Below are 14451 nucleotides of genomic sequence, written 5' to 3' on the forward strand. Positions count from 1 at the left end.
GTTAGACGTCTGAATGATTGATTGCCTTTTTATTCTCTACCCCCCTCTCCCCCCCCCCCCTCCCCCTCTCTCTCTCCTTCTTAACCCAACCGGTCGAGGCAGATGGCCGCCCACCCTGAGTCCGGTTCTGCTCGAGGTTTCTGCCTCTTAAAAGGAAGGTTTTCCTTGCCACTGTCGCCTAGTGCTTGCTCATGGTGGGATTTGTTGGGTCTCTCTCTGTAAATACCTATTTTAAAGAGTACGGTCTAGACCTGCTCTATATGAAAAGTGCCTTGAGATGACTGTTGTTGTGATATGGCGCTATATAAATAAAATTGAATTGAATTGAATTTAAATTTAAACTAACTGACTGCAGCAGGTCAGGACACTGCAGCAACTTTCAGAAACTAGCTAGAGGAGAACATAGCATAATGCAGATTATATAGAGAGATGTAAAGTGGTATCAATAAAATTGTGGTAATAATAGTAATGACAATTAAAGTAGTAATTGCAATAGTAGCAGTAATACTACAAGCAGTACTAATAATTTCTAAATATAACAGCAGGCTTTGAGCAGGATTGTAGGAGAAGCAGGAGTCTTGTCATCACAGACTTTACAGCTTCAGAGGCAGAAATACCTGCAGAAAGTGACAGAAGAGGAGAGAGAGACGGAGGAACACAATACTATGGGAAAGGGAAGATATTGTAGTAACATGTCTTTATGGGATATAAATCCATCATGATATAGAGACAGAGAGAGAGAGAGAAGCTCAGTGCATCATGGCAAATCCCCCAACAGTCTAGGCCTATAGCAGCTATAACTAAGGGATGGGTCAAGTTAGCCTGAGCCAACCCTGACTATAAGCTTTATCAAAAAGGAAAGTTTTAAGCTGACTCTAAGTGCAGAGGTTGTCTGCCTCCTGGACCCAAACGTGGAAAAGGTTCCACAGTAGAGGAGCCTGATAGCTGAAGGCTCTGCCTCCCATTCTGCTGCTGTAAACTTTAGGTACCGCTTTTTCTAGTTCCTGTCAGTAATCTGCAGCAGCATTTTGGATCAGCTGCAGAGTCTTTAGAGACTTGTTGGGGCAACCTGATAATAATGAATTACAGTAGTCCAGCCTGGAAGTAACAAAATGCATGGACTAGTTTTTCAACATCCTTTTGAGACAGAAAATGTCTGATTTTGGGAATATTATGCAGGTGAAAGAAGGCAGTCCTAGAGGTTTGTTTTATGTGGGAGTTAAAGAACATATCCTGATCAAAGATGACTCCCAGATTCTTTACAGTGGAGCTGGAGGCTAGGGCAATGTCATCTAGCATAACTACATCATTAGAAAATGTATTTCTGAGGTGTTCAGGGCCAAGTACAATAACTTACTGTCCCTAAGGCATACCTGAAGTTTGGATGAGGAGAAAATACACAATGAAACACAAACACAAGAGACACAAAACTACCAATAATAGACACAAAACCACCATGAAGAGACAGAAAATGACCACAAAGAGATACAGTTGTGTGTCATTCAGTCTGGGGTCTTTCGCCTGTGTAGGGGGGACGTGTGTGTGTTAAGTGTCATTTCTGTGTTTCTATGGAAGAAGGAAAGTTGAATTGAGGATAACTGAACCTCCTCAATCCTCTTGGATAACCATGAACTGAGAATCTATACAGACAAGTTTTCAGAATAAAAGTCTTTAAATTTCCCTGCCAACAGAGATATGAACTGTGTCTCCAGTAGAGAGCTGTAGAAATAAAGGACAGTTAAGTTTCCTACTGCTGTGCTGCAGTGGTTCAGCCACCAGAGGACGCTGCTCAGCTCTCAGGTCCTTGGTACCTCTGATTAAGGTTGGCCTGTGTCTCAGTAAATGACAGATTTTCTCCTCATGTGTTGTTAATAGTTGATTCAGAGTAGGTCTCTGAGCTGAGCTGTAAACTGACCTCAGAACAGCTCTCAGTGTTTCCACAGCTCTGCTCATTATGTCATGTTGATGTTAAGTGTATTTCCATGCTGGACCCACATGATGTCACTACTGTACCATTAAGTCTTCGTCCAGCAAACCGGATGTTCTGTGAGACTGCCTTCAAAATAAGAGCGTGACGCTCAGTGATGGATCTTGAAAGTTTGCTCATGATTTGTTCAGGATTATTTGTGTAGACAATAATTATTAATTAACTACTTTAACACTTTAAAATGTTTTACATTTATTTTGGGGAAAGACCCAACACAGTCATCAAAATCTACTGTACATTAAGAAAACAAAAATAGAAACAGAGGTTCATATTCATATTCACCACAACCATATACATCACATATACCTGTCAGGCCAGGTGCACTTTTTTGGAAGGGATGACTTTCACCATTTATTAATTATTTGTTTTTTCTTTAATTTGTATAAATCTATTTATTACAACATAACTATTCAGCTTTCACCTTATTTCTTTATTTTCCATTTCTTTCCTTTATTTTGTGGCAGCCTTCTACCCCTCATTATTTCTACTTAGTGTAATGCTGTTTATCTTGCCATGGCTTTTTAAGACAGAAGCTTTTAGTATCCTAATTCTCCTGATACTCTGGAGTCATATACATCAGAGTATGTGTAGGTAAATGTGTAAGTGTATCATATCTTTTACAATTGAAAACTCAGGCATGGGTATAAAATGTTTTTTTTTTTTTAATTAGGTCACATCTTGACTGCACAAGAATAAGAATAAGAATAAGAATAATATTTTGCAAGGTTGCACCGGATGTACTCGTACATCCCCTCAATAGCTTCACGGATCCGGTGCTAGAGCCGCGAGCAGCGATCACTCCTCATTTAAAAGTGTGTTTCCGTGGAGCGCGGACCTACACCGAGCTACTCTGACACTTTTAGCCGCAGTCGGTTTGCGGTCTCACGGCCATGGCCTCCATCACTTGCCGGGTCCAGTATCTGGAGGACTCGGATCCGTTCATCTGCACAAACTTCCCTGAACCTCGGAGACCTCCGACGGTGAACCTGGAGGAGAACCTGCCGCTCAGTGAGCAGATCGCCGGGATACACAAGCTGCTGGAGGCGCCGCTGAAGGTGGGTCAGTGACGGAGCTACCTGCGGTTAGCTCATTAACATTCACCTGTGTTTTTACCTTTGAACTGATACAACCCTCCGCACTGTTTAACCCCCACTGAACAGGTAAAATTCTAGTAAACAGGACTTTAAATAAACTACTGTGAAGTGGCTGTGATCACTGTCAAACTAACAGCCCGAGAAATAGCCTATAAAGTTATAAATGAATAAAAACCTCAGGTGGGAGAGATAAGTTTACCTCAGGATCATGGCGACACTCCAAACCCCGTTTGAAAATCAGTCAGTTTAATCTATTCTGCCTTATTTGGTCATGTAGAGAAGGGTTCAAGTACTAAAGAATTGATTTGTCATATCGACACATGATGTGCATTGATCAACACTTGTACAAAGTGTCTTATTGTACAAATATAATATAGGAAATAGATGTAGGTATCAGCTCTTCAAGTGCTGGTTGGTACCGAATTTGCCAGAAGACTTGAATCGACTGATGACATAGTCCACGTTAAATTGGTAAATTCTTAAGTGGAGTTTGGTATCGTGTTTTTCAGACTTGGTGTTTAAACACGTAAGTAGGATTTTAAAAGCACACAATAGAACAACATATTAAAAAAAAAAGCTAAACATGTAATAAAAGACAGGATTAAAACATGTGGTGCAGTTAAAGTGTGAAATATCATTTGACCTGAAATGCAGAGAGTTGGAGCAGAGCTGCAGTTTTCTGCTGGTCTGAGTGTTTGTTCACTTATGTGGAGAATAAAAACTGAACGCTGCTTCTCCAGGTTTAGTCTGCACTCTGGGATCAGTAAGCAGACCTGTCCCAGACCACCCGAGAGGTCTGATACTGGATCAGATTGGGATCTGGGGAGTCTGGAGGTCAGGTCAACACCTTGGGCTGTTTGGTCCTGTGGTTGGAGCATTGTCCTATAATAATCAGTGGTTTTAATGTTGTGGCTGATCTGTGTGTATCTTATATTATTGGATCTATATTATTGATCGCTTAATCTGTGAGCAGCATTTTCACATGGTAGCAGGTGGAGGTGAGGCTTGGTGGGAAGTTTAATCCATTGACTGTCCATCACTGTGTTTCAGTCCTCTGACTTCATACAGACAAACGGCATCATGTTTGAATTGATCATATTTTATTAACTACTCATGTTTTGAAGGTAACATCTGAAGTGTTATTATTATAGCGCAGTAAAATGTTCAGTATTTCCTCCTAAAATATGGTGGAGTACACTTAGGAAGTAGAATAAAATAGAAATACTCAAGTACTCTACTTGAGAATTGTACTCAAACGCACTAGAAGAGAGAAACGCACCACTGCTCACAGCTTTGCCTCATCAAATTAAAAGTCCAGAGTGATGTTGCTGCACATGATTGCATGAGATGATGCTTAAGTGAATCAGTGTGGAAAAGCAGAATAAACTCCTCGGTCCAGTTTCCTGTGGGGTTGCTCAGTGATGATGCTTCTGTTTTTGTTGTATTCAAGTTTTCCAAACAGGAAGTGAACGCAGCTCCATGCTTCTTAAGGCTAAGTCAGCACGAAGTCACACCACAGTGACATATGAGTCAGTCTTTTTTTCATTCCAGCTCTGCTTCCACCGTTATCCTGGAGTGCACTGACTGAGACAGAGAGAATTGTTGTTTCTGTAGTTGCAGTTCATTTGTTTCCCTGTGCGTTTGTTAAGGGAAGGATGAGCTGTCTGTGTTTGAACACGTCGTGCTCAGTGTTTCTTCTTAATCAAACTCCCAGCCTGCTGCAACCTGATGCCCTGTTACAACACTTTTAATCCACGCTGCGACATGACTTTTATTTGTCACTTTTATTGAGATGTGTTTCAGCAGATCAATGCAGAGATTCATCACCACAGTGCGAGTTGCAGCCAGACTCCAGCTGGCTGCTGCGAGGCGTTCGGAGCCCCACTGGAATCTGCAGGATCAGATAAAGACCGAAGAGCGCCAGTCCCTCTAGATTACATTCCTACACTGACCCCCTAATTGTTCCCATCATACCATGGGCCTCAACCTGCAGGCCACAGCCCCCTTGGTAGATGCAGTGAGGTGATATGATCAGCGTGGAGACTTGATTCTTCAAACGTTGCATTAATTCCTCTGGTTTTCTGCCCTACTTTACCTCCCTCCCTCCTCCCCCTTTTTGGGCCAAGCAGAGCGATTGTGGAGGAAAAGGGTGGGGACCTGTAAACAGGAGATAAGCTGGATGGATGGATGGACGGATGCAATACTAAGAGCAGCGTGTTGATAAGAAATGAACAGGCTTTTCCTTCCGCACATGTGAAGGAGCAACAGCTGCACAAAACAGCCCGACTACTCATTGTCAGTTTTAAATAGGATCATAATGTGATGAAATAATGATGATGGACAGTCTGACACTTACAGTCAAAGACTCTGGTTCCTCTTTTCACCTGCAGGGTCAGACATCGGATGTCGGCTTCATCTCTTTGTCCCGTACAGTGATATTTTTAGCCTAGCTTAGCACAAAGACTGGAAGCAGGGGGAAACTGTTAGCTCTGTTGCTAACATGGCTGTAATCTGATGTTTCTGCCTGTGATTTGATGCACAGTGATGTTGTAGCTCCAGGTTGCACATTCCACTTTATTGTTATCATCAACAAAAAATGAAACAGGCTGTGGTTACCAGAAATAAACCAGTGTCAGGTTATCACATCACATGCAGATTCAAGTTAAAGAGAGGAAAATGGACAGAGTTGTCATTTAAACAGAGCTGGAAAGTAACAGAGTATGTTTTTAAGGAGTATGATCTCCCTCTAACTGAGTGAAGTCAGCAACTTAAACTGCTGGAATCAGGCCCAGCAAGTTCAAGAGTAATGCTGAACTGTAGATCAGTTAAAAAGACTTAGAAGTAATTAAAAACTAGCGTTCATCTTCGATATCCAACCAGGAAACTGACGGAAATATCAAGAATTAGAAAGAGTTTGGTGTGTTTGCACTTCCTGCTCCAGAAGGAGAAGAGGATCATGGGTAATATACACAGCTGAGTCGAGCTACGCAGTCAGAGCTCCAGTGAATAGACTGGTGGGCATTGCTTTCTCTACATAATAATACTTTTGTACTTTTACTGGAGTAAAATCCTGTATGACTTTGAGTATTTTAACAGCATATAAAATATTTGTATTGTTCCTTCAGCACTGGGTTTGCAGCAGGAACATCAGGATACATAAACCAGACAACAACACAGTCAACGTGCCTGACAGGTTTCAGTACTTGCTGTCAGCAGGCCTTTAAAAGTCTTAATAAAACACTGAAATCAGGGCTCTCAAACAAGACCTTACAAGGTATTGAAAGTCTTGAATTTCCTGCACATATGTCTTGAATATTACAGTAACACCAGTTCTAACTTTGTTTTCATCATATCAGAATGGACAAAGAAGTTCAATTAGCAAGTTAGTAACAAATAATTATTTTTATTTGATGGCAGAGACAAGTAAAAAGCCACCTCACCCTCCAAAAACCTTATTTAAATTTTACACCTACAGAGTGAAAAAGTTAAAACATTTTCTGTGATGTAAAAGTCAAAACTCAAGGTTCACTTACTTTTATTCTGTTAAATTCATCCAATGAAAGCTCCAGAAAAAAATAGAGTTTATATCTTTTTTAAATCAAAAAATTTGTGTTCCTGAGGTCAGGAATGAACCTCATCATTCCAAGCTGTAACATTAGTTCAAAACATGGAGGTGATGTCATGTGTTGGTCGTTCGCCACAGGCTCCACAGTCCAGCTCCATGAGAGTGTGTAGATATTTTCAAACAGGGAGGATCTGTGTGCTGCTGCTGCTGCAGAAGAATGTGACTCTGCAGGTACAGAGACACTGCAGCTCACAGTCCACATCAGACCTGATTGTTTCCAGTTTCATACCTTGTTTCCAGTTTTCATACCTGACCGTGACTCATCGATATACACAGCTACAACATGCTCTGCCTTCCAGGCCGAGCACAGCAGCTATAAATAGACAGAAAGCATTTGGACCTGAACTCGACATTCACTCGATCACAGACTGTTTACTAGAGGAAAAAAGTTTGTCTCACAGTCACGTCTGCTGCAGAGGAGAGCTCGTGCAGAAAGTGCATGACGTGTTGCACAGATTTTAAAAAACGATGAACATTAAACTACTTATCGTCTCATTACAATCCAATGAAGACAACAGGGGTCTCCCCCAGCAGGACAAACCTACTACACCACCAATCCTGCTCAGAAATGTCTTGAGGAACACGACAAAGAGTCCAAGGTGTTGATCTGGCCTACAGCCTCCCCAGATCACAATCTTATCCAGCATCTGTGGGATGATCCAGAATTTAACGTTGTGTCCGATCAGTGAAATGTGGAGTTATTGATGAATGATAAACCAGTGTCCATTCACCAGAGGACGACAGGGAGCAGCAGTTGTGTTGATCTCAACTGTCCCTGCAGGACAAACAGGAACAGGCAGACCTCTGTTCAGAGCAGAATAATCACAGCTGATTAAAAGATTCGACCATAAATAACACTGATGAATTACAAAGCCTGTTCGTGTTGTAGCAGAGGAACGTCACGCCATCAGTGTAACCACCTCCCTCTGTGCAGCTTTATTAAAAGATGTAGCCAAACAGCAGATACATCAAGATACTTCATCACAGCTCATGAAGGAGATTAAGATACGTGAAACCCCTCAGTGCCTGAACACACCGACATGAAACACGTGTTGATATCATTCAGTGTGACTTCCACTTCCTAAGGATATCATTATCTCTGATGTCCGTCCAGAACAAACCTCCAGAAATCCACTGCAAACAGGAACTGATCACAGCTGAGTCAGCAACTTTTAATGGAGACAGTTTGACTAAATGGAAACAAATACAGGCTCAGTCATCTCACTGCTGTCTGACGGAGCTTTTACATGTGTGGTGTTGATGTTATAGCCTCATAGAGCTGCCAGCGCTGACTCTGGTTCAATGGAGAGAGAAATTTGAACTCCGGTGTTCAGGTGTTTGGTTTGAGTCACCTCATGTGCTCACTGGGTGGTGCATCAAGTCAGCTGAGTAATGGAAGAGAATTCTTACTGTACACAGAGATATAATTAAACTAACTTGTTATCATTATTGCATTGTTGTCCTTGTTTCTATTTCTGACTCTGCACGCACCTGATGTAATGGCAGTGTTCAGGAGACGTTGGGTGGAAGCTGCTCCTCTGATCTCAGTTCAGATTTCTATCTGAAAAAAGTTTTTTTAAACACATGACTTCTTTATATATCAGCAGATAAGATGATGTGTTCATGGTTAAATATTTTTGTCCTGCGATGTTATTTGACGTCGTCAGTCGAACAGGTTCTGTGGGTTATGTTAATGTATCATTACAGCAGCTGCTGTTTATTCTGAGGCTCATTATGAGATCAGGTTCACCCTCAGACTGATCTGTCTCTTTATGCCAATAAGTCAGACAGCACATTACTCACTGAGAGTTATTTCATTTAGTCTTGTTTTAAATGTTTATTCCTGATGATGTTCCACCCTGTGTTGTTGTATTTGAATGTTTTGTTTACCACCTGTTTAAGTGTGTTTATATGCAGTTTGATGTAAAGCAGCCAGGCTGATGTATCTGCTGATATCGTGTGTATATATTGGCAGAGAAATAACAGTAAAGATTTAGAAACGGTCTCTCCATCGAGTTTGAGGGATCTGTCTTCAGATTTTTAGTTTACATGAAGTGTTCGTGTAAAAAATTAAACATACCTAAAATCAGTGCAGGCCTAAAAACAATCCTGAATCAGCCAGGTTGGAATTTAAAAGGTGCTCATACATATTGTGTGAATGCAGAGTTTACAGAGACACAGCTGAGGACTCTTTTAAATAAATAAATGTTTAGAGCAGGAAAACCAAGGTTGCTGCTCATTGTCTTTGTGTCCTGATTGATGATGATTGTCTGTCTGTCAGCTGGAGGAATGCACCCTTCAGTTGTCTCCCAGTGGAAACTATCTGGACCTGGACTCGTCTCTGGCCGAGCAGAGGGATGAGCTGGAGATCTTCTATGAAGATGTGGCGTAAGTAACAGCTTCTGTTTTCTGTGTTTTATCTACCTGTTTTATGCACATTTTCAATTTGCTTGTGAAAAAATGTAAGAAAAATAGTGTAAATAAGTATAAAAACATCACTTCCAATGTAGAGAGGAAACCATCAAATCTGTGTGGATCAAAGAGAAGACCAAACTGTCTTCATATTAATATATAAAACAAACAGAAAAGTCACATTTCCATCATGTTTTCTGTTGTTTGAGTTCTTCCTCTGTGGTGCTTTAATGGCAGCATTGTCCAGCACTACCACCAGTCCCAAAGAACTGCAGTGAGCCCTGTTTCAGTAGAGAGAGTTAGTCCACATTCAGACAGACAGTTACTCAGTGTTAAAGCAATGCAAGGGCTACATTGTTGGGGGTGTGTTGTTTCGACCGCCTCCCTCAAGACACATGAAACAATAAAAGCACTGAAATATTTGGTCCACTGGGTTATTGCGTCTGCACACATTGCCATGGCAATCAACATCACTAAAATTACCCATTTTATTTACTGTTATGTCAGTGTGATGCCAGAGCAACCAGCAGGGTTTAGTGCGTCTGTGTTCCCAGCTGAGTCTCTGGCAGCTGTAAAGAGGTGCAGGGTTTAAAAACGGGGTGAATACGTCATCTGAAAGTGGACCTGGAAACTCTGTGTGTGTGTGTGTGTGCGCGCGTGTGTGTGTGTGTGTGTGTGTGTGTTTCTACAATGACTAAAAAAAAGTCTCATAATTGTTCCTTTTTTTAGCCTTTAGACAAACACAAACTCTTTTCTTCTCTCCTTGTTTTTTCTTCCCTCTTTCCTTACTTTCTCTCTCACACGTTCTTTCTCTCTCTCTCATTCTTTCCATACCTCCACACCGTCGTTCTTTCCATACTCTAATCCCAGCAGGCCACAGTCTGCTTGCGTAGGTTAATATGGAAACTGAGCTGTTCTAGGATCAGTTCAGAGCAGCTCAAACCAGCAGACCTGACTGAAAGATCAGTAACTTTTACGTTTAAGTCGTGTGAACAATATGATAGAAAAAGTAATTATTCTGCTCACGGTGTGTTGTGATGGTCCTCTGATGAAGATGTTTACGCTGCACAAACTAAAGCAACCAAAGATTAAAGGAGGAGGACACATTAACAAGACATGCTTCTATGTAGATAGGTTTTAGTTCTGTGTAATCTTAAACATTTGGGCAAACTACAGCTGAACTTGACTCAGACTTTTATTAGTTGAATCAGATCTCTCTTTTCAATACGAAGATTATTTCCTGTTTTTGGTTGGCATCTTGGTCATTGCTCAGTTATGAAATCCTACCACACCAGTAAGTGCCTCTCCTGTCGGGCTGCTGACAGTGTTTTCAGCTGGTTTTAACTCGGACATGCAACTCTCAGCAGGTAGAACTCACCTGACACCGGAACTGAAAGTTTAAAAAAATAGTGCAATTTATCGAATCAGACTTCCTGACAAATGCATTGAATTAGGAATTGGTATAATTAATCAATGTATCAATTATTGATCGCTAAGAATTTTATTGATCATGTTGAGTTTAATCTTTAGGAGATTATGTAGTGTGTCTTGAAGCAATGTAATGATTTTCACCATGTGGCAGCAACAGAAAACTGAGCTGCCTTCCTACTGTCGTGGAGATCAAAGGTAAACATGAGGAGAGCAGGAGAAGTTTGGTGTTGGACCATTTTGAGCTAAGAAATAAGCTCATTGTTAACATTGTAATGCCATTAATAATATTTTGTATTGTGTCTAAAAGACTTTGGTTTTTTAATTTGTTGGGTTTGACTTGGAGCCTCAGGCTCCACTGCCTTTATGAGGCTGAAGATCTTTGTTGTTTTGCTTTTTGTTAGTTCAACTTTAAAGGCTTCGTTTAAGAGGATTATTGTTGGACTATAATTTCTTCTTGGAATAAAGATTTCATTGAGCAAAAACACACTTTCTTTGGCAGCCTATTTTCCGCCATAGGCATTTTCAGTATTAAAAATAATGATTAATCAATAATTCCTTGTTCATTTTCTGGAAATGTCTTCAAATGCAAGCCCTACATGCCCTACATTGAATCATTGACTTTTAGGGGGCAGCCCTAAATTAGACCTCGGAGTTTTCACTGTGTGTCCTGTTCACTGAGGTTGAACTGGTTGTACTGGTCTGAACCCACTGTTCTTGTAAAGTCTCTATGGGGAGATAAATGTTAAAATAGTCCTCGGAGACTTGATAGGATTTTTTTTCTGACTGCAGTTTTCAGTCTCTGTTTTTCTCCTCAGCTCTGACTGTCTGTGTCTCTTATTTTTCCACAGAAAAGGAAAGAAACCCATTCTGATCCTGAGGACTCAGCTCTCTGTTCGTGTCCACTCCATCCTCGGTAATTATCTCCTCTTATTTTTTCTTTCCACGTCCCTCCATCCCTCCGTTCTCTCCTGCAGCAGAGTGATGAGTCAGGGGAAACTCTCAGTCAGGAGACACTTTCCTCTCTCTTTCTATCCATACTTTCACCACAGTGACGTGTTACTCAGAATCAGCTGGTAGGGTTTCCTCTCTCGGAATCTGCTGCTCAAACTCAGTCTGCTTTTTACAGAGCCAACATCTCATTCATTACTCAGAAAAATACAATATTTTCACCTTTGCTTATGACATGCAGCAAAATTTTTGCATCTCAGCTGTTGTTTTTTGTACATTTTTGCGCAAAAATTAGATTTGACATGTTCCCCTCACGTCCCTCCAAAACTTGCTAGTTACGCACTTTCCCTGAAGGTCTCTACGTAACGTGGTGTCCTGACTCCTAGAGATGTACATTTTTAAAACTGATTGATTGGCCGGGATGACTACGACTTAAGTCTTAGACAGGTTTAGTTGAAGGTGACATTCATCCATGTGGATATGTCTGCGAGACAAGCCCAGACTGTGGGGTCGTCAGGCTGGAACAACGGGTATAGTTGGATGTCGTCTGCGTAGAGTTGATATAGGAAGCCATGCAAGCAATTAACTGGACTCAAGGAGTTGGTGTATATTGCAAAGAGAAGGGGCCCCAGTACTGCTCTTTAGAGTACCCCTATGGGATAAGGGTGCTTGCTCTCACCATGACACACTGGAGGAGTGCCTTGTGAGATAGGATTCAAACCAAGAAAATGCTTTGCCTGAGATGCTCATATCAGAGGGGACAGAGAGCAGAATGAGGTGGTTCACCATGTCAAAGGCTGCTAATAGGCCCAGCAAGATAAGAGCCGAGGACTGGGGACTCTAGCTGCCCTTTTGGGCTTCTGTCATCGACAACAGACCTGTTTCAGAGGAGTGGCTGCTCTTAAAGTCTTAAAGACTGCTCTGTATCAAAGAGGGTGGATTTTGAGACCTGTTTCAGAATGGAAATAACAAAATCAGTTGATAATTCTCAACTTGAGCAGGGTTGAGCCAAGGCTTTAGGAGCAGAGGTGTTAACTGAGCCAGTTTGAATGCACGTGGAAATGTTTCTGAAACCAGTAAAGCATTCATCACATATGTGATTTCTGACACAATGGAGGAGGTTGGTTGTAATGAAATCCATTATACATGTATCAGGGTGGCTACCAGTCAGGAGTTTTGACACCTCCTTCTACAGACAGAAATCCAGTCTGAATGGGGCTTTAGTCAAATTTACAAAGGTGCTTTTTGGTCTGAAAAGGCTTCCATAGAAAGAGATTATTAAATTTAAAGAGAATTCAATCTGTGACGTGTCTCTCTTGTCAGGACTTGTCCTGCTGCAGCCAGACGACGATGACTGAACCTCAGTGTTCACCAGACAGGAGGATGATGGATATGATGACGATGAAATATATTTCCTGACACATTGAGTCATGGGATAGCATTTGTCGTCAGTGTTTTCAGTCCTGCATTCAGTCCAACAGTTTCCTCACAGCAGCTTCTTTCATGACTTATCTTTCTACATGATCAACAGAGCGTCTGCTGTTCTGACAGCCTCTCACTGTTTAATGTGGTCACTCAGTTTACTCTGATCATAGATTTAAAACTGTAAATAAACGGGTTTAAGAAGTCATGGTGTATCTGGTGAAAAACAGGCAGCATGTTCCAGAGCATTTCCTTTTCCTGGAACATACTCAGCTCTTATTTTCTTTGCCTGACTCTGTCTTTGTCGTTCATTGTTCAGATATCTTCCTCAATGAATTGTCAGGTCTCTATGACCTCTGACCTTTGATTGGCAGGTAGTGTTGCTGTGCTGCAGCAGCTGAATCATTCTGACCAGCATTAACAGTTGTTATGTTTCAGCAGGTTGAGTCAGGTCATTGTCCTGCGGGTTTTCTTCCAACAGCCAAGGTTGGCTTAAAAAACTGTGTTAACTGTGTGTTTTATAATGATTATAAATGCCTAATTTATACAAAGGATGCAGCTCAAAATCCTTTAAGAATAAACAATCAAACAAAAATCAGACTTGACTCTTAGGTAGCTGGAGTATCCAGCTTTTATTGTGATGTGTCGAAACCACACAGTGAGGTGGAGGAGGAATCTCTTTGTGTGGTTGGTTATTGTGTTGAACTGATCCTGGTTTATGTGTAGTCCCCGTCAGTCCTCTGCAGTCAGAGTGAACAGACCTCTGGTCAGTTCTTATCTGTCTCTGGACCACTGCTTGAGTTTGTGTTGCTTTGTTAACAGTTCTGTGCTCCTCAGAGAGTTCACCAAGCAGCTCTGTTCTTTCTGTTCACAACAACTGACTGTTGCTGTTTTGATCCCAGCAGGCCAAACCCTCCAGTCTGGTTTCATGGTTTTTATTTTTAGCCTTTTCTAACCTTATCTGAGTGTGTTGTGTTTCTGTGGTGTTTCTGTGGTGTTCCTGTTCACAGCAGCTGGTCACACCAACACCAGAAAGGACTGAGTTAAGGCCCAAGAGTCCTCACTTATTCTTAAGTTGTATTTCCTGTAGGGGTTTTGAAACAATGCAAGAAAACTTTGTAGGCAGGGTGTGAAGTAGGAGGGGTCTCAGGGGATCTTGTTCTCTTTGACACTAAGGACCTCTTGAAAACTTCTATCAGATTTTTAAGAGTATAACTGTGTTTATCTGTTGCGTGTTATTTGTTTGGATTTGTATAAAAAAAATCACAGCCACTGTCTTCACTCATCATTATCTTTATCAGCTGATGACTTGTGTGGTCTTACAGTCTGAGCAGCAGCTGGAGCTAAACATTAGGGTTGGGAATCTCTAGGCACCTCACGATTCAATTGGATTATGATTCAGAGGGCTGTGATGTGATGATAAAACGATTATTGATGCATCTTGATGCATCTTTTTTTCAAAGCAAAGTATCTGTAATGATCCATAATGGATCACTGTGTCAGTAAAATATCTTTGAGATGGGACATTGTAT

General features: G+C 41.3%; 1 protein-coding gene across 8 annotated transcripts in view; it reads left to right on the forward strand.

The window, feature by feature from the left end:
* Window positions 1-2767: 2767 nt before the first annotated feature.
* fhod1 (formin homology 2 domain containing 1) overlaps window positions 2768-14451 on the forward strand; it is a 47127-nt gene continuing 35443 nt past the window's right edge. For 7 of the 8 annotated variants that reach the window (XM_018692805.2, XM_018692807.2, XM_018692808.2 and 4 more), the window contains exons 1-3: window positions 2768-3042; window positions 8988-9094; window positions 11398-11462. In XM_018692805.2, the coding sequence (XP_018548321.1) occupies window positions 2878-3042; window positions 8988-9094; window positions 11398-11462 (337 nt within the window). In that variant the 5' untranslated portion in view covers window positions 2768-2877. The remainder of the gene's footprint in view (window positions 3043-8987; window positions 9095-11397; window positions 11463-14451) is intronic. The other variant, XM_018692806.2, reaches the window with a different exon arrangement.

This window comes from Lates calcarifer, linkage group LG2 (assembly GCF_001640805.2).
Source record: "Lates calcarifer isolate ASB-BC8 linkage group LG2, TLL_Latcal_v3, whole genome shotgun sequence".
Classification (NCBI taxonomy): domain Eukaryota; kingdom Metazoa; phylum Chordata; class Actinopteri; family Centropomidae; genus Lates; species Lates calcarifer.